Below are 20,441 nucleotides of genomic sequence, written 5' to 3'. Positions count from 1 at the left end.
ACATGGGAGTCTTCAGAAGGAAAATGAAGACCCAAAGCCGTTAGGCCCAAAGTTTATATACCTTTTTACACAAAGAACAATAAATTGTGGGGATGAGACAGACAAGGGGGCTTGGGCTAGGGGCAGTAGATTGTACAACAGTGACTATTAAACGTATGGGATAAACTAATGGAAGATAAGGGTTATTTTAGTAGGTTTGTTTGCACAGGTCCATTTCAGTGTCAGTTCCATCTCTGGTGATAAGAATGTTCTTCTCTTCCTGGTAGAGGGAGGGCACCTTTCTCATGGGAAGTTTTATGACAAGCCTTTAAGTAGAAAGTAGGAGGTCAGAGAGCCCTTCCTGCATTTGCTGTTTCCTAGTGCCTTCAGATCAAAATAATCAATATGCTAAAGTGGCATATTTCAGGGTGGCATGTTCTAAACCCCTTCATTTTCTGCCTTAGTTATATAAATCTTGTTTCCCTATAACACCTTCTCATCCATCACATTCTCTTGAATGTTCCTATATACTACCAAGAATGATTGATATTTATTTGTGCATAATTATGTCATAGTTTTAGTTTGTTTACCCAGTGAGACCATAAGTTCTAGAAAGAAGGGTCACAGTTTAGATTTTTTCCAGTTTCCTACAATGCCTCTGTTTCTTGCATTCTGTAGGTACTCATTTCAACATTTATAGAATGAAAGTGATTACAAGAAACCATTAGTCCTGGCCCTGACTAAAACTAAAACTCCTTATTTCACCCGTACCTCCCCACCATTTGCCCCTAAGTTTGGAGGCAAATAAAAATATGAACTCTAGCAAGAACTTCTAATTTCTGGAAGCACTACTTTTCATTTTAACATAATTATCCATTTTAATGACATTATTATATGGTAGTTGACCTGGAAAATATTGCTGATATTTTTCTTCCTCTTGAGTGGCAAAAAGGGAGAGCACAGCTTTCCAAGATCTCCAAATACCACGATGTCTACAAATTGAAAAATCTAGTAAGATTTTTAATTTCCAAGTGTGGTGGTTTCCAAATTATGGCATGTCAATAGGAGAGTTCCTTATGTAGTCAGATTGATCTGTTTGCATTTACCCATCAATAACACTGCTGTTGGTACAGGACTAAGGGAAATATTTACTGACCTAAAAGATTATCAGCACCGTGTGCCAGTTCTCCAAAGTGGGATTTAACAGATGATCTCTGAAGTTCAGAAAGAAACAGATAGTATACACATACATGCATATGCACACAAAATTTTTATCTCATTATACAAATTTGCTATTTTGTTCTACTATGTACACAGCATACCAGTACATTATATAGTCAACAAACATACACATGTTAAAGTTCTGAGTTTATTAGAACCTTTGTTTCTGCTTTTCTTTAGCTTAAATTTCTCTTAGCTGTTATAGCAGAGCTCTCAACTTTTTTGTTTTTTTTTAGATTCTGGTTTCCTATCAAAAAATCAATCAATCATCTGGATTTAGGCTGGCTCGGCTGTCTGTGTGAAAATTCTATTGGTATTCAAACTCGTATGGGGAGGAAAGTCTTGCTGATTCTCCAACATACAAAAATGAAAATTTTATCACGTACACTGGCCAAGTTGGAAAATGTCTTACAAATTTTGATTTTGGCTCTGGTTTGGGATTTGGCCCATTGAAAATACAATTATAAGGTCTATACAATAACTTTCTCTTCTATACTATCACCCATGGTCACCACACCCAGGACTTAGGCAGTCACCTCAGAAATCACTAATTCCCTCGATCTCTGGCTTACATCTAATAGTCAGTGAAACCACTCACTTGTCAACATCTTAAATGCCCCTACCATCTTTCCTGCCTGACAGAACCTCAAATTTGGAAGAGCTAAATGAGTTGTATTCTACATGTCTATGCCAAGGCTGCTGGATTAAGTTGGAAAAAATACACAAAATTTAACAGATTGTAAATTCTGTCACCAATGTGGGACCCAAAGAAATCCTACTTTTCACTAGTCAGATGACTCAGTGAAAATGATTCCTTCAAATTGTCTTCATTCTTTTTGAAGTGTCTGCTTATCATCCTCTCCACCCCCTAATTTTCCATAAACTGCTTATCTCATTAAGAAAATACAAGCTATAACCCATATATTCCTTTCTGAAAGAATGCTGGTGGTGTCTCTTAGCTAAAGTAATTATTCCATCTTTGCAGTGGCTCCAACATCCTCTAGAATATCAGGTACTTAATACTATTATCCTTCTTTGTCTCTATTTTTTCACTTTCTACTTGCCCCTTTCCACCAGAATAAAAAGAATTGGTAAGGTCTCTCATGTAATAAGTAGTAAGGTTTCATGTAATAAATAATAATTGAAAAAACAAAAGCCTTCTCAGAAACCACATCTTCCAGCTACCACCCCTTTTCTCTACTTCTTTTCATAGCCAAATTTTTGGAAAGTTTTTAATTGCTGCCTCCATTTATCCCAAATCCAATCAATCAAATAATTCTCTTGATTCTACATCCTGACTGTATCTCAAAATCAATCACTATATTCCTACTCTGGTCCAAGCCATGATCATCTCTCCTTTGACAATACTTCCTATCATTTCCTACATTCACTTTTGCCCTCCAGTCTTCTTTGCACAACAACTAAAATGCTATTTTAAAAACTCAAGACTCATCATGTTAACTCCTTCATTAAAAATCTCAAAGTTTTTCTTTGAACATAAATCATCATGGTTTACATATAGCCTCATGGGATCTGGCCCTTATCTTATTTTATTTCTCTAACTTAGCCTGGCTTCCTATGTCATAATCATACAAGTTTGTTTTCACTTCTGTAAAGTTTCTATGACTTTATCAACTTAGCACACTCTGCCTGAAATATTTATCTAGCATTCACCTCACTCCTACTTATCTCATCTTTTGGGTTTCAGCTTAAGCTCACTCCCTCAGAGAAACCTTCCCTAATCCTCCCAGAGTAGGTTAAGTCTTCTAGATATATGCTTTTGTTGTACCTTGTAATCTTCTTTGTAGCATTCATCATAATTATAATTAGTTATTTACTTGACATTTATTTCCCTTGCTAGATGTAAACTTCATAAGGATTTTTGCCTTGTTCAGTGATTAATTCCCATATTACTGCCTGGGTTATAGCAAACATTCATACATTTGTTGAATGGTTGAATGAATGAATGAAGGAAAGGCCATATTAAGAATATAAAACATGATAAAAACAAATCCTTTACAGTGAGAACAGACCTTTTTATTCATATATTGAGATAAACTGCAGAGACTGAAAGACAAATATTCATCATAAATCATTCAGCAGAACATTCATTAAAAATCAAATGCATTTTCTTTAACAGAGTTCTCACACAGAAAAGTTTATTTTATATAAGTCTGATATAACATTAAATATTTTACAAATCAGACATTTCATTTTGAAATTTAATTGTATAATCTTGAATGCACTATAGACAAAGCAAGATCTCCTTTACCAATTTCACTTCATTTAACTTACACAAGGCTTCCATTAAAATTCCATCACACCTTGAAAATTACCTGCAGCTTTTAAAAAACATGATCTAAACTTCATATGGAAAGAAAGTCTTATGTAGCAACCCAAAAATTAAAAAAACAAAAAAGGTAAGAAGCATTTCTTTTTTTTTTTTTTTTTTTTTTTGCCGTACGCGGGCCTCTCACCGCCGCGGCCTCTCCCATTGTGGAGCACAGGCTCCGGACGCGCAGGCCCAGCGGCCATGGCCCACGGGCCCAGCCGCTCCGCGGCATGTGGGATCCTCCCGGACCGGGGCACGAACCCGTGTCCCCCGCATCGGCAGGTGGACTCCCAACCACTGCGCCACCAGGGAAGCCCAGAAGCATTTCTTAATACAAATAAATTACAAAAATATTATTTATGTGTGAGTTTCTTTCTTCTCATTGATATAGTCATCCATCCATATACAGTCCAAAGCACTTCATTTTTAAATTGATGCTTAAAATACTCCGATGTCATCGAAAAATCTCTATTATTTTAGTGGTGCTCTTAAATGGCAAAGTAGAATATCAGATTAGAATGTGCCAACTCCTGGGCTGAAGTGAATGAGACATTCACATTCATGCCAGATGTCATCTGTTATGCAGTTACCAGACAGCTTGGCAACGAGTAATTCCAATTTTTTATGGTAACTTACTAAAACATTACAAGAAACACTTCTTACCCCTACATACTTCCAGATTGCTATAGAAAGATACAATTATATTTGAAGTATGGGCATTATAATAGGAATCTCTGTTAAAATATGGAAAAGATCAACAGAAAGAATACACACCAATGAAATTCTGTGGACTGATTTTCAAAGTTAGAAATAAGAAAATCCACTGCTAATGGAAGCCCTGCTCTGTGCAAATATAATGTGGTATATATTAAACAATCACATATTTGAGGTATTAGCTGGAAAACATATATATATATATATATATATATATACATATATACATGTATATGTATATATATATATATACACACATGTATACATGGACACAGCCACAGAATATTCACAAATCTATTGGCCCCAAAACCAGCAGATAATAAAATTAAATAAATGAAAAGGAATCACATATCAACAGGAAAGTTACACACAGGAATTTACAAAAAATGTGGTTACATAATCCTTAATATAAGGAATATGTTTTGAACTAGTGTTTTGAGGGAAAATGTTTCCACTTATACGAAACTGTCTATTTAATAGTAATAAAACGAAGAGGAAGCCTGAATTCGAGGACTGTATTGCCTGCCAGATTATTAAAGGAATGTGCAAGAATTATTAAAGATCCTCATTGTACCCGCTTATTTGAACTTAAAAATTAGAATTAAAAAAACTTTGAAGTTATTGTGAGACTACTCTCTTTTCTTTTTCATGGGTTTATGGAGAATTTTATGGACTTTAGGCAGTAGTCCAATATGGCCAAGAGACAAAGTTTTTCAGCTATCTAGTACAGATTAAAATTAAGATTTATTGTTCATTTTCAGAAGGTTTTCTGCTCAGTTAAGAAAAAAGATTATGAATGCCTTTTCAGTTGGTTCACTCAGTATGAAGATAGATAATAGTAAGAGTAATACTGAACACAAGCTTCCTATGGGAAAGCTAAATAAGTGCACAAATTCTCCTTCTGAATCATTTGGTCTTTTGACATAATTCTTACTTAACTAAAAAGACGGCTCATTTGGTCCTCAGGCCAACGTCTAGAAATATTTCACTTCCTTAACACAGGTGGGAGATTTTTTTAATGAAATACGTTAGAATGCATTATTAAGTAATACTAACATGTCACATCTGTTAAATAACAGCTGCATTTAAAAATATTACAAATCAACAAAGGGAAATCAAGAGGTTAACCATTTCTCTCAGTAACAATTTTACATACTAGCATAACTAAAGATTTAACAGGAAGAACACTTAAGCATGAAAGTGCAATTAAAGCAAAGGGCTGGAATGCTATCTTCCTGTTCCTAATAACACCTGAGCTGACATAAAAGCAAAGTGGTTTAATGCACTGGCATATATATACCTTAAGGGCTTACTCTTCTCTACCAAATCTTTGTAATTATCATATATAAGAATGTAATGATTACGAAACAAATACTTATTTAAGCATTCAAATGCAGTCTGTTCCCAAAACATATTGTTTTCACTTATTATTTCTCATTGTTGAGAATTAAATTCTCAGATTTGATCACAATAAATTCCAAAACTTACAAATGGCTAGCACCTATTTGAAAACAAAGGAATTAAAAGAGGAGGAGAAAAGGTACTATTTACTTGCCCCCAAATCCTCACAAAGACAATGATGTCTGTGTATGTGTTTAAAAAGGGATAAAAATGTAAAGCACTAATAAATATAATTGCTGCCAAACTTCTAAAATACCAGTTAGAAAAGCTAGTAAATCAATACTCAAAGATTGAGGGCTTTTAGGCAATGATTAAAATGAAGAGGACAAGTTATCAAATTAAATTCGAAAGTTCAGGTAGCTAAAAATAAGATGGCAAAATGGAATTTTTGTTAGAAGAGCAGCAAATGTGAAAATCTTACATCTCAAGATAGCTGACACTGTAAATCATATACTTTGATGAAAAAAAAAAAGACAGTAGAATTCTTTTTACTTTGTAGAATTAACCCAAAATTCTAAGACACCTGGACAGGCCTTTATACCATGATATAGGTGACATTAAGGACTTACTCTTTACTTGCATACTTTACATGTGGCTTAAATTGTCAGGCACTCGATCGGTCATTTCCCACAGTTGTTTGAAAATTTCATCAAATGCATTTTATGAAATGAAATGTAATGCAACTGAAATATAGTTCTGTCCAAAAGCCATGTATGACTTCATAATATATAACTTCACTTAACTTGATAACTTCACCTATCCCCTTAAAGTCAGGATTAAGGGAAAAAGAATCAGTCAACAAGAGTTCAATTCACATAAGCATCAATCACAATAGTGTAAATTTCCCATTAAAACTGGAAAAATAATGGATGAAATTTTTTTTCATTTATATTTGTATGTTTTCTGATGCATATAAACTTTCAAAGTTAATTAGAATGCTATGACCTTGTTTTTCAGAAACTAATTCTATAAGCCTAAGAAAATATTTTAAATTGTATTTTCTTTTAAGCACGCTATTTTTTCTTTTTAAGGTTGAATTTCTAAAGAAAGTTGGTTAAGCTGTCCAGTTTTCCTAGGATAGTATGCTGTTTAGTTAAACAACTAATTCAATCAAGCATTTCTATTGATTGACCTGGAAAAGGGGATACAAGAGAACGTTTAAAAAAGAATGGTCATTTCAGAAGTTCTATTCAACAGATGCTATATAAATTACATTCAGAAAAAAATCTTTAAATAAAAGAACACTGCACTCTAACTAGCATTCTCTCACACACAAAAAAACTACCAAAGATGTGTTCATGTTCTGTTAAATGAGTATGAAAGCAAAATCATTAAAATACAACTGTTAAACATAGAAGAAAAAAAAACAAACATAGAAGACTAGAAATCAAATAGTTTCATATCCAACATACAGGCACCAAAAACTTCAAGTTCCAGCTGATTTTTCCAATTTATATTATGGATTTAATTATAAGGAGCTTATTCCTATAGGATTAATTGAATTACTCAATGGTGAATAGATTTTAGCTCAAATTTTTGTAAGGATAACTTGCTATAAATCACTATTCTACCTACTGCTATGTTTCTGCTCACTGCTGTATATGGCCAAACAGATCATGCTCTGATCAAGTAAGTCTGCTGTTAATCTACCTATATGTTTACGAGTTGGCAATCAGGTTAAAAGGCACAAAGCTTCATTTCAGTAGTAATTTTTCCTATTACTTAGACAATATTAAGAACTCATTTAGTTTCGGATCCTGTTTACTAAGGATCCTGATCACTAAGAAGAAACTGCAAATTTCCATGGGGGGTAAAACTGGTAGGTCCTTTTCTTCATAAATTTTAGCAGCCTTCAAAGATGTATATATATGAACATTTGGGGGCCTTTTAGTTACTGGAATTGCAAATGACATAACTGCAATTTACTGTTGAAGACCCTTTTTGGTTATTGTTTATATAGCCATTTCCTCATATTTTCTTTAAAATCTATCAGTATAGCATTTCATTTCTATGCATGGCTTAGCAATTCATAAAACTAAATAAATAGCAAACTGATACTTTACACCAGTTCATTTATCTCAATATATAATTTAGAATATAATGGCAATATTAAAAATATTGATTCCCTCTACGCTGGTAATGCTACAAGATTTTACACAAAGTTAAACAACTTTTGTTTTTTCTTTTTTGATAAAGTTTCATTGCAACCTCCACACACTGGACATCTGACAAGGAAAATGTAATTTTGTCATAAAACATTTATTCCATCACTTTAAAGTGTCTCATGGAGCTAAACACCAAAAGAAGTTAAATAAAAAGGGAATAACCTGTATATACAGAAAATGATCATTCCATAAATATTTACATGACAAGGGAAAAAAACTGAGAATCTAAAACCAGAAATTGCTACAGGTGTGATAATCCTTTCTCAAGACATTTTTAGTTAGGAATCGTATAAGCTTTTAAAATGAAAATAATTGCAGAAGCATAACTAAAATATTAATTTTAGTTTTCAGTTTCTTACTATTTAAAGGAGCCAGTAGGTCATAAACAGTCCAAGATTTCAGGGACCAACTATTCAGTTTAGTTTCCAACACCATATCTTTTTCTTTAGCTCTCATGATGAAACTAAACTTACTTACAGAAAAAACAGTACTCTAAAAGGTATAAATAAAATCCCAGTTCATCCTCCTTTATAAATACTGGTCAGCCGCTCCAATTCTTTACAGTTGTCCATGCTCAAGGCTTCTGCCTTCCTTCGGAGTCGTTCATCATGGTATACTTTTGCTGCATACTGCATATCTGTTTCTGTTAACAAAAAAAAATTTTTTTTCTAAGTAAATAGTAATTTAGATCAACTAGTTGTTTAAACTCAAAGATGTTTCATATAAGTCCTTCAATATATTTCTATTAACTGTTTGTTTGTTTGTTTGTTTTAAAGAAATCCAAGTACTAGACCTAAAAGCCATTTGGAATCCTACCACGTGAAACAAACACAGAGGAACTTCCCTGGTGGTGCAGTGGTTAAGAATCCGCCTGCCAACGCAGGGTTCACAAGTTCGAGCCCTGGTCCAGGAAGATCCCATGTGCTGCAGAGCAACTAAGCCTGTGCACCACAATTACCGAGCCCGTGTGCCACAACTACTGAAGCCCTCGTGCTCTAGGGCCCACGTGCCGCAACTACTAAGCCCAAGTGCTGCAACTACTGAAGCCAGCATGCCTGGAGCCGGTGCTCCGCAACAAGAAGAAACCCGCGCACTGCAACAAAGAGTAAGCCCCGCTCCCCTCAACTAGAGAAAGCCCGCCGGCAGCAACGAAGACCCAACGCAGCCATAAATGAATGAATGAATAAATGAATGAATGAATAAATAAATAAGTCACAGAGCTACTCTAGAAAAGAAAATAAGGATGCTATCCTATCAACCCTTTCCCTCCTCCACTCCTGTTCCCAAAGGTTTAAATACTGCTGCTCTAAAGCATTATCTTGACCTCTTATCCCAAAGATACCATATGCTATTCAATACTGCTAGTGGTTGTTTTTGCTGTGACCTTTTATTAAGGTTCCAGATTAATTAATTATGCCAAGATCTGAGTAGAAAAATTTGCAATCTTGTTCTGAGTTTGCTTGAATTAAAAACATATATAATAGGGCTTCCCTGGTGGCGCAGTGGTCGAGAGTCCGCCTGCCGATACAGGGGACACGGGTTCGTGCCCCGGTCTGGGAAGATCCCACGTGCTGTGAGCCATGGGATGGGCCCGTGAGCCATGGCTGCTGAGCCTGCGCGTCCGGAGCCTGTGCTCCGCAACGGGAGAGGCCACAACAGTGAGAGGCCCATACCACAAAAAAAAAAAAAAAAAAGAAAAAGAAAAAAAAAACATATATAATAAACTTACTAAAGGAACACAAAAGAGAAAAAAAGCTTGCTATACAATCACAGCAGTGATATTCAGCAAATAAGTACTTCTGACGCTTCCTTCAATATGTGGATAGAATTAGTAAAGAAAAATAAAGAGACTAGAAATCAAACGTTCTTCAGGGAACTATTCCTTACTTTCCTGTTATTCTCAGCCGTTTCACTGTTTATTAACACTTCTAAAGGGTGGGCTCACTTAGATAAGATGTAACCAAAAACAGTGACCAAATTAGAGGACATCAATCAGGACCACATTCAAAATAAACTCATAGATAAGAGTGTATTTTATTTGTAAAGCTTTTCAGAAATGATCAATCAGGTTAGGATTTAACAAATTAATTAAAATCACTCCCCTCCTTTTATTTACAAATGAGGCACTTGTAAAATCCATTTGCAGATGATTCTTTCCAAGTGTGGTAGATAAAGCAAAGTTCACCAGGCTAGTAAATGGCAGAATCTAGATTTCAATCCAAATCTCTAACTCCTAGCCTGATATTCTTTCCATTACCTCAAATTACTGTATTTTATGAAACACCTATTTTACCAATCTAGACATTAGAGAGTGTTGGAAGTGACTCCAGAACAGAAAAATCCTGGCAAAAGTGTATTCAAGCCCCTAACCTACAGACCTATAGATGTGCTGAATTTGTTGAATTTTATATTGAAAATTTCAAACATACACAAGTTGAGTACCACAATAAACACTCTAAAACCCCTCACCTTGACTGACCAGTTCTTCACATTTTGTGAACCTATTGATATTGATCTTGTCGGATTGTTAAAAGATTAAACTAAATTATGCCAGTAAAACTACTTGGCTTATGCTAGGGATGGAGTTAAAAAAAATAATAAAGAATAATAATATAGAACACTTATGGGTACAAGGCATTACGCTAAGTGTTACCACATATTATCTGTTATGGTCCATATTTTAATGACAAGGTAACTAAGATTTAGAGAGGTTAAGTAACTAGGTAATGCGTTGGTGAAGCCAGGATCTTGCAAGGCAGCCCCAGAGCAGGCACTTTAAACATAACATTACACTCATTCATAAACATGAATACCTTTCCTTCTTTGTTTCTATTTATGCAGTCAATTCCCAATTTTTATTTAAGGTAATAGAATGTAAGTATGCATAACCCCAAAATCACCCGTATTTGGCTGGGGACTAGGACTTGTATTTGAAAATGAGATATCTAATGTGCTCATCATTCTTTTTTTTTTTTTTTTTTTTGCTGTACGCGGGCCTCTCACTGTTGTGGCCTCTCCCGCTGTGGAGCACAGGCTCCGGATGCGCAGGCCCAGCGGCCATGGCTCACGGGCCCAGCCGCTCCGCGGCATATGGGATCCTCCCAGACCGGGGCACGAACCCGTATCCCCTGCATCGGCAGGCGGACTCTCAACCACTGCGCCACCAGGGAGGCCCTGCTCATCATTCTTTTAGCACAAAATAAGTAGGTCTTTCATACATTCATTCATATGAATTCATTAATCATTCATCCAACTGTTCATATATCCATCAAAAATTTACTCTGCCTATGTTGTGCCAACAATTGTGCAAGGTGCTACAGATCAAAAAATTAGGTGAAATAAAATTAAATAAGTGAAATTTGGGAAATACTTCCCTTAAGACCTTTGGCTAATGCACGGTTTCTCAACCGCAGCAATACTGGCATTTGGGGCTAGATAATTCTTGGTGTGGAGGTTGTCCTGTGCATCCTAGAATGTTAGGCAGCATCCCTGGCCTTAACCCATCAGATGCCAGTAGCAATCCCTTCCACCCCAACCCCGTGTTGACGCACACAGTTTCCAGACATTACCAAATGTCCCCTGGGAGGCAAGGGCAAATCATTCCCAGATGTAAAACCACTGGTCTTATGTAACCTTCTCCACTTTGAGAACATACTGATTCACAGACTCAGAGACTTAGAAACCAAGGAGGTTTCTCCTCTTAACTATCAGTATATAGATGAAGAAACCAATGCCAGAGATAAGAACTCTCTTAGAAGTATACAATGGTTATGTTTTATCAAATTTTCCCTAGTGGATAAAAGATGATAATTGCTCCCATTTTCTGAGTATTTACTACATGTGAAACACTTCAACTATTGCCTGAGTTAATTTTCACAACAAACCCATAAAGTTAGGTATTAGAGAGAAGACTGTGAAGCACAGTGCCTAGATTATGAAAGCAAATTGGTTTTGAATCACAGATCACCTCAATGACCTTGGGCAAGTTACTAATTAATCTCTCTATGCCTCAGGTTCCTCATATGTAAAGTGGGTATAATCGCCTCACAGTGTCATTGTGGAGCTTAAATGAGTTAATATATATAAAGGGCTTGGAACAATGACTGAAAAAATAGGCATTATATAAATTATAGTTACTTCTTGTACCCACTCATCATCATCATCATCCATTGTATACACAAGGGAATAAATTCACAGAGGTTAGAATATTTGGCCTTAATCACTCAGCTAAAAATTTCAGACCTAGGATTCAACTTTAGTCTGTTTAATTCCAATGTCTACACTATATGGTCTATATTATTATCTGGAACAGTAAGAAAAACAAAAAACTATAACAGTTCACATGGAGCATCTCAGCAGATTCTTATGGTCAATTGTCAGTCTTTTTATAGATATAACTGCTTAAATTAAGGAAGCTGAGGCTGGAAGAGGCTAAACAAATTAAGTGTTCACAAGAACTTCTCTACCTACAAAATAAGTAAAGGAATGTGGAATGTCAACAAAACTCATTGTACATTAAGTGTTACCTGTTGAAGCTAAATTGATGAAGAGTTTCAAATTTAATTCTGAAACAGGATACATATTAAAACTGATGACACAGTTTATACCAGGATTGTTTTCTTTCTTAGTGGTACATAAAATAATGTTGCATGTTACAACTGAAAACATCCTAAATACAATGAAATTTTATATTATCTACTTATTCCATCAAATATTTATTAAGAACAATAACATAAATACCATTTATTAAGTTCTTGCCATGTGCCAAGTATTGTTATAAGACCACAAGTACATTAAAACATATTGTCTCATTTAAGTACTGGGCTCCGAGTATGTGCCAGGCAATTCTAGAACATTCCTTGAGTAGGGAAATCTACAGTAATCAATTCCAAAGACTCTGAATAAGTCTTTAAATGTTAAATATTTGATAAACTTACTTTGTTGTCTTTCTTTCCAGCAATTATTTCGAATATTAGTCACATAATCTTCTTCCACACTCTTTTCTACCTTTTGTAATAATATTCCTTTATATTCATTTTTAAAGTCTTTGTTGACATAATAAATGACACCCAAGTTTTCTGTCTGCATTTTAATCGTTTGCCCTGATCCACTGTAAAAGAAATGCTTGATCATTATTTTTTTAATTAAAATTGTACATTCTCATCTGCTTCTACAAATCAAGCTAATAAAAATAATTAAAAAGTCAATATTGGTAATCAAGTATTTAATATTATCTCAAATTACCTAAAACCACCATTCATGTCATAAAAGAGTAATCATATTTTAATACATTACGTTCCTATAAGTTCTCTCAACTTTTAGTTAATAAAAATCTTAATTGGAATAAATAAATCACTTCTTATTTTTAGACCAATCTGTTTTTAATATTATATAATCACTAGCAATATGATTTTACAAAGTTTCCATTATATTCATTGTATTACACTAAAGTTTTTTGGAAGGTATGCTGCATTAAACTTGCTATATGTCCTGATCGCTTATATATAAAGTATATTGTGGAAAAATACCTCACATAACAAAAAAGTAATATTTGCTTTTATTTAATCAATATTTTATAAACAGAAGAGTGAAGTCATATCCTCTTTAACGACACAAATCCTATGTGAGATCAATCACAACTCTATTTTTGTCTTTAAAGTAGTTTTGTCTTCTAAAGTTTTTTGTCTTTGATGTCAACACATTACCTATTATATTAAATTGCCATCAAGTTCGAACGTAACACTTCTGTCTTTATCCACAATAGAACAGAAATGTAAACTAACATAATACAAACTTATTGTTTAAGTAAACTACCTTTAAAATTAGACATTTTAAAATCAGGTACACAGGTAGTAATAGAATATTTAGCACTTAAAAGTTTAAAAGACCACAAGGCCCTTTAAAGTTAGTTAGGTATGAAACAACAGTTCTTTTTTTGTAAAACTTCACTGAGCTACTTACGATCTGGGATATAAGGAATAAGGAGGATTAGAGACCATCAATTGGCTTAATAATGACACGAGGATCAACACAATAATGGGCATCAGCTGGATAAACACAGAAAAACCTCCCTACAAAAAAATCACCAAAGAATAACAAATTGTAATATAACTTTAGTTGTCAATAATCCAACAATTGTCAAACATTTTTAGAGGAAGAAAGGACATTTGAGATCATCGGTTCAGTGCTTCCAAATCTGCCTGATCATACCAACTTCCTGGGGTGATTCTTAAAAATACAACTTTTTAGGTGCTTCACCTAGAGATCCTGACCCTGAATTGGAAAACACTGGTATAACCTGATCTCATTTTACAGATGAGGAAGTTCTCTGTCTCCCTCTTTTTCTTCATACACAGAGACTCTGTCAATATGCAGCAGGTTGCAAAACGATTTTTACCATGGATTTGAGGGTGGAACATGGACACTGATGAGAGCGGCACAGCTGGGGACCAGACCTTTTAATTTCTGGTCCAGTGCTCTTTCCATTTACCTTTCTCCTTCACGTAATTTAACAGCTATATGCAATTAGGTATAACTGCATTAGAATAAGGCAAGTTACTTCGAATTTAAATTTTTCAGTATTAATTCTAAATTATTTAGAACCAACAATAAGAATTTACGTTCAGAACATGCACACTGCAAGTTTACCTTCATTAGAATCACAGAATATCAAATGTGAAGGTGTCATATTGCCCAACCACCCGTCACCTTGACTTCTAACCCTGCTCCCCCAATATCCCTAAGGGATTCTCGAGTCTCTATTGAACACCTCTGGTAAAAGAAAACGCATTACTGCCTTTTAAAACAACTTGGTCTATTTTCAGACAACTCTATGCTTTTCCTGAGCTGAAATTTGCCATTTTCTGATTTCTAATCATATCATAAACATACATCTCCTCTTTCTTCTTCTCTTTCATGTCCACTATGTTGATGCTGATGTTGACTGCTATAGCCAGCTCGTCCATTTGAAAATGAATGTACACTACCTAGAAAATTAAAAGCAAGGTTAAATTAGGGAGAACAATTATCATCAGAAAAATCATATTTTCCTTTATATTTATTTATTTTTAATTACTAAAACAATGTGTGTTTGAGTAATGAATGCTTATTGCCCTCTCCTCTTATGAGTGAAGGGTAGACAAAACCAGGAATGATTCTTCTTTGCTTCCCTTAGAGTAAGGAGAAGCTCTTTCTTGATGAAAACTTGAACGAGAGTTCCTCCCTAATACTGCATACAGAGAGGACTTTTGCTGTGGTTGGTTGATTTTACAAACCTTGGATCATTAATCTGAAACTCTGCTTTCTGCATTTCTCAATGAATCACAAGTACTTCTAGAAATCAAAAACTCGTACTCTAATTCATTTTTTAGAAAACAGCTGTATAATATACTATGGTACAGGTGGACCACAATTTTCAAACATTTTCTTGTTGATGGACATTCAAGTTGTTTTCAAAAAAGGTGACCAACCAGAAATGGCTATCACTGATAAAGTAAACTATGTTATAACAAGCAAAAGAACTGAAAATCAACTATCAGAAAAATTCACTATTGTCTGAAAGATTTCTAATTGTTCCCAGCATATTTTTAGTCAAAATTATTAGTCTGAATAATTTTTTTGTGAGAGGTAATTATGTATCCTAGTACATCAAAATGCAAGTTATATTTTCAGTCATTAATTTGTATTTACACATCCTCTTTCTTTCAAGGATGCTTTACAAAATGCCTTATCAATGATCACAATCTTTCTCAATAATATTCAGACAGGACTACCAGGCCAAATTATATTGCTACATTCATAAGGACTATCCTAATTTTGAATGGGATGTTTAACTTAGCACCTTTCGTTACTGCTGTAAACAAGACTGGAGCTATAATTTTAAACATCTTAGAGGAGCTACTCTTAAAGAAAATTAATTTCCACACAAGCAACTTACAGTAAATGTAAGTAAAACACAGTACTACTTATGCTGGTACTAAAAATCTATTCATTTAGTAGTACTTCTACAGTATTTTACTTTGATAGCCTAGTTCAAGAAATTATTTCTATCTTAATGTAATTTTTTAAAACCCACTTACTTTATATGTAACTTATGATTCAGACATTTCAATGGACAGTACCTCCACATACACCCATATTAACAATCTACAATATTATTAATGAAATCTACAAAGATCTTCAAAGAACCAATGTCAAATAGTCCTTCAAGGTACAGGTTACTTCCTACAATTGTATTGGCACTTAATTAATGCATTGCCACTGGATTTCCTACTTACAGATCCTTTCTTCAGCTCTATGTAAAATACACAACATCTTTTTAAAAATAAAGTATGTTCTAGGAAAAAGACAGACTTACAATAAAGGTAATAAGTCTAACAATTTTCTTCTGTCTTCATGAAAAACCATCACAGGATCATAATACTATAAGAAAATGTCAGGGAGAAGGTACATAAATCTCTAAATAGCCTAACCGGAGGTGACGATCTCTAGCTTCATAAAGTACAAATATTTATAACTAACATTAAAATACCTGAAGGAAATCCACCACCAAAGAATATGTTAAACAAGTCTTCTGGAGTTATATCAGCTTCACAACCTCTATGGAAATTAAATCTACCATTGTTCTGCTGATTACATGCTTGTTCTTCATTGCCTGTGAGGTCATACTGCTTTCGTTTTTCTGGATTGCTTAAAACCGCATAAGCGTTTCCAATCTCTGAAAAAGTAATGAGCAAAAGTTGATAAGCAAAGTTGTTTGGTTTTTTTGGGTTTTTTGTGGTACGTGGGCCTCTCACTGCTGTGGCCTCTCCCGCTGCGGAGCACAGGCTCCGGACGTGCAGGCTCAGCGGCCATGGCTCACAGGCCCAGCTGCTCCGTGGCATGTGGGATCTTCCCGGACCGGGGCACGAACCCGCGTCCCCTGCATCGACAGGCGGACTCTCAACCACTGCACCACCAGGGAAGCCCCTAGTCTACTCTCTTTGATAGAAAACTTTTATTTTTAAAGTTTTACAAAACACACAAATGAAAATATCTCTTCTATCTAATTTAATTCCTTAACCAATTATCTCCTCTTTTTCTATTCTTGAAAGATATAAAAAACAAGTGGTTTCCATCTTCTGTAAAAAGTATTTTGGCAATTACAGAGCAATAAATCTATACTTACCTCTCATATAAACAAAAAACTATAGTCTTTACTTAGAATAAACAGCTTGGTATCCCAAACACGTAAATTTAGATCAAATGGTTAAAAATAAAATAAGACGATTCAGAAGGTAATGAAAAGGTCCTATGTGTTGAATGAATGAAACCTGCCATTTCTGCGTGCTGACACACTAGCAGCAATATTTTCTAATTAACTACCTTTGCTCACCAAGCATCTCTGGCTTACAATCTGGGTTTTCTTTTCTTTATTTTTTTAGCCATGCCACGCGGCATGTGGAATTCACAGACCAGGGATCGAACCTGGGCCCCCTGCAGTGGAAGCATGGAGCCTTAACCACTGGACTGCCAGGGAAGTCCCAACAATCTTGGTTTTCTATGTAGTTTCCACTCAATGAAATATGGGTTCATCAACCACCGCCCTATTATGATCCTCTTTGGAGTTAATAAATTGGCATTCTGATTTACAAATAACCTCCTATGTATTGAATAATGTGCACCTTTCCTCTAGAGATGAATCACCACCAAGCATGTTGATAAATATTACGTTTCTAGTTTTGCAAAGTGTAGCATTAGACTCTGAAATGTACCACACCAAAGAACAATCACCTTTGTTAAACTCCTCTAAGTGTTTGTGTGGGGTGACATATATGTTGCTCACCTCTTCAAAACACAACACAGGCTGTAAAAATATTGGTAGGTTCACTTACTGTTATTCTAAGACCAATAATGCTAACATGACTTCAATACAGAAATGGGAGAAAGCAGCAGTTAAATGTCCTTAACATTATTGAAGAATTAATACTGAAATCATCTAACAGATCACAAACATGCAAATAACTCACTGCCAAATGTGTTTAGACATCTTAAAAACACAAAAAATTTTTAATTAAATGATTTTAATTCAGAAAGTGAAAAAAGGTTTTTAGCTCTGGGGAGGAATATGTGCTAAAGTTAGTGTTTTTGAGTAAAGCAGATTTTCCTATGCTTTCAACACACCACTTTTAATCTAAAGAGACAGAGAAGGCTCTCACTGTCACAGAGATAGTCTACTTTCACCAGCACCACTTTGGCAGCTGCTTTTACTGGAAAATATTAATAATCCCCAAATGTATTTTACTTGCCAACTTCTTTTAAAAAATGAAACTGTTTTGCAAACAATTTTAACAGTACTTTTATGAATGACAATTGAGTCATCTATCTTTTAGGAAAATTTTAAATGATTATCTCCTTCCTGTTATTCCAAGACCCCAGCATTTCACTGTAAACATCATACATTGGCTTTATGAATGCCAAATTCACAAGAACAAATAATCGCAAATTTAAGCATTTTCCTATGAATCAGAAGTTAACTATTATGAATAAATTGTAATAAACATAAATTATAAAATCAGTTGTCTCACACTTATTTACTAAATTGGCAAAAAGACTGAAATAATAAGAAAGAAAATAAAGAAAATATTAGCCAAGAGAAAAGAAACATTCTTGAAAAAAAAAAATCACAGTAGTTAGAACTACATATGAAAAATGCAAAAATTGGCCAGAGTTAACAGAAATGGAAGAATACTGGACAAATAGTGATTCCAAGTAATTTCCCAATTCTAGACAGTCTCTAATATCTTAAAAACTCATAAAAAATATATTGCTTTTAGTTATTTTAGAACCAGCTGGTAACATGCTAGAAACTCATGCATAATCATCACACTACTTGTGTGTAGTAAACTAGAAGGCGTGCACGGGTATCTAGAAAAGTTACTTAGAACTTTGCCAAAACTGACATGTTGCTTTTGTGAAGCCAAACAGCATATGTTTGGCTCTTGGTATAACAAGTTAATAGTGAAGTTTTAAAGGATTTTGAGGAGGCTTGCTTATGCTGGCCTCTATATGCACCCGTCTAAAGGCAGAATTTAATATTCTAAAACACTGTAAAGTGGACTCTGAAAAGGGCTTAGAAAATTGCTTTAAAAGGTTTACTTTACTTTTAAAAGCATCTGTTGCTCCAGGTGCATGGTTTTTGTCTGGATGAAACTTCAAAGCAAGCTTTCTATAAGCTTTTTTCAAATCTTCATCACCAGCATCTTTGGTAACTCCAAGTACTTCATAGTAATTTTTACATTTGTTTATGCTGTGAACAAGAGAATGTGTTACATTGTAAGTAAACTTCAAGGAAGAGCTTCGAGTAATACCTCTATTTTTTTTATTTATTAGAATAGTATAAAGAGCTGTCTGTGGACTGTTTTCTCGACATCAAGTTATAGTTTATCCGTTAAGGGTTATTGCTCCATTCTCTTTTTCAATCACAGACCATTTTTCCAACCTCTCCCAATCTAAGAAGAATTGACCATAAGAATGTCCTTGGTGCAATTTATCACAACTACAGAGAAGTAAAGCAAAGCTCATAACAAATGTGGATGAAGTGCAGAGCACACACTGTAACTAAAATGAGTGAGAACAATTTTATAGTACTCTTAAGTGCATAAATAAATTCCAAAACTCCTTGCAAGTATGTCACAGCTAAAGATTAATGTGCATTGCATTCCAAGAGTTTTATTGTTGCATAATGTAACCTAACCAAATATCAAAGCAACAGTTTAGTGCATGTAGACAATTACAGTACCCTATGGCTTCAATGTCAAGGCAAGTTAATTCAGCTAGGCAATGCTAAAGAGAATTCATTTGTGTCACTCTCTATGAAAGATAAAATCTCATAATAAAATACATCATGGACTCAAAAATATTTGTTACATCTGATTTTCATTATGATGAACATACTCTTAAAGATTACTTACATGTTTATAACCCTAAATATGCAACATTTAAGCCCAGAGTCTTTGAAGCATGTTAGGAAAAGAAATAATCTGAATGGAGCAGAGAATACTAATCCTTTTGTATGCTAACATTGTCCCATGACCTAAAAATTTTCCTTCACTAAAATACAGCTACATTTTAAATATTTTTTGTTGAGTACTATATAACTTTAAATGTGTTCCATGTATGAGCGCCCTGATGACAGAAGTAGTAAGAAGTAAAAGGATCTGAGGCACAATTGTTCCCTGACAGCTAAAGAACTGCAAAGGCTGACTTGAAATTTTCAGAGAAAAGAGACAAGATTGATCTTATTTCGCTACTAAACCTGTTAGCCATCACAGTGCTTGGTACATGATGGGTTCTCAGTAAATATTTATGGAATAAATGAACCTTAGCTCTCCTTTCATAATGAAAGCATTCATCATTTGTTACATGAACAAGGGGAAAAAAAGAACACACTGAAAATATCATAGAATTTTTTAATAATCACAACAAAAATCTGTTAGGCAGTCTTCTTCAGAGTAATAATAATTAAAATTAGATTTTTCTACTTTAGATACTGAATAAATACGAACACAAGTCAATTTTATTTCATAAACATGACATTTCCTTTATTTAGTCAATAATATTTATTGAGCACGAACTACGTCCCCGGGCAC

At 34.4% G+C, this 20,441-nt stretch overlaps 1 protein-coding gene and 1 long non-coding RNA gene across 4 annotated transcripts in view; one reads left to right on the top strand and one right to left on the bottom strand.

The window, feature by feature from the left end:
- The first annotated feature begins 3,183 nt into the window (after window positions 1–3,183).
- LOC309813283 lies at window positions 3,184–5,023 on the top strand. The gene is made up of 2 exons (XR_014295475.1): window positions 3,184–3,620; window positions 3,847–5,023. It is a non-coding gene; the product is annotated as an uncharacterized lncRNA (long non-coding RNA).
- A 2,233-nt stretch (window positions 5,024–7,256) lies between these two features.
- DNAJB14 (DnaJ heat shock protein family (Hsp40) member B14) overlaps window positions 7,257–20,441 on the bottom strand; it is a 34,508-nt gene continuing 21,323 nt past the window's right edge. For all 3 annotated transcript variants that reach the window (XM_082637975.1, XM_082637972.1, XM_082637973.1), the window contains 6 exons: window positions 18,954–19,099; window positions 16,343–16,528; window positions 14,704–14,798; window positions 13,774–13,883; window positions 12,750–12,922; window positions 7,257–8,455 (listed from right to left, as the gene is read on the bottom strand). In XM_082637975.1, the coding sequence (XP_082494101.1) occupies window positions 8,331–8,455; window positions 12,750–12,922; window positions 13,774–13,883; window positions 14,704–14,798; window positions 16,343–16,528; window positions 18,954–19,099 (835 nt within the window). In that variant the 3' untranslated portion in view covers window positions 7,257–8,330. The remainder of the gene's footprint in view (window positions 8,456–12,749; window positions 12,923–13,773; window positions 13,884–14,703; window positions 14,799–16,342; window positions 16,529–18,953; window positions 19,100–20,441) is intronic.

This window comes from Mesoplodon mirus, assembly GCF_964341445.2.
Source record: "Mesoplodon mirus genome assembly, chromosome: 2".
Classification (NCBI taxonomy): Eukaryota; Metazoa; Chordata; class Mammalia; order Artiodactyla; family Ziphiidae; genus Mesoplodon; species Mesoplodon mirus.
This window is presented reverse-complemented; position numbering and strand designations above follow the sequence as displayed.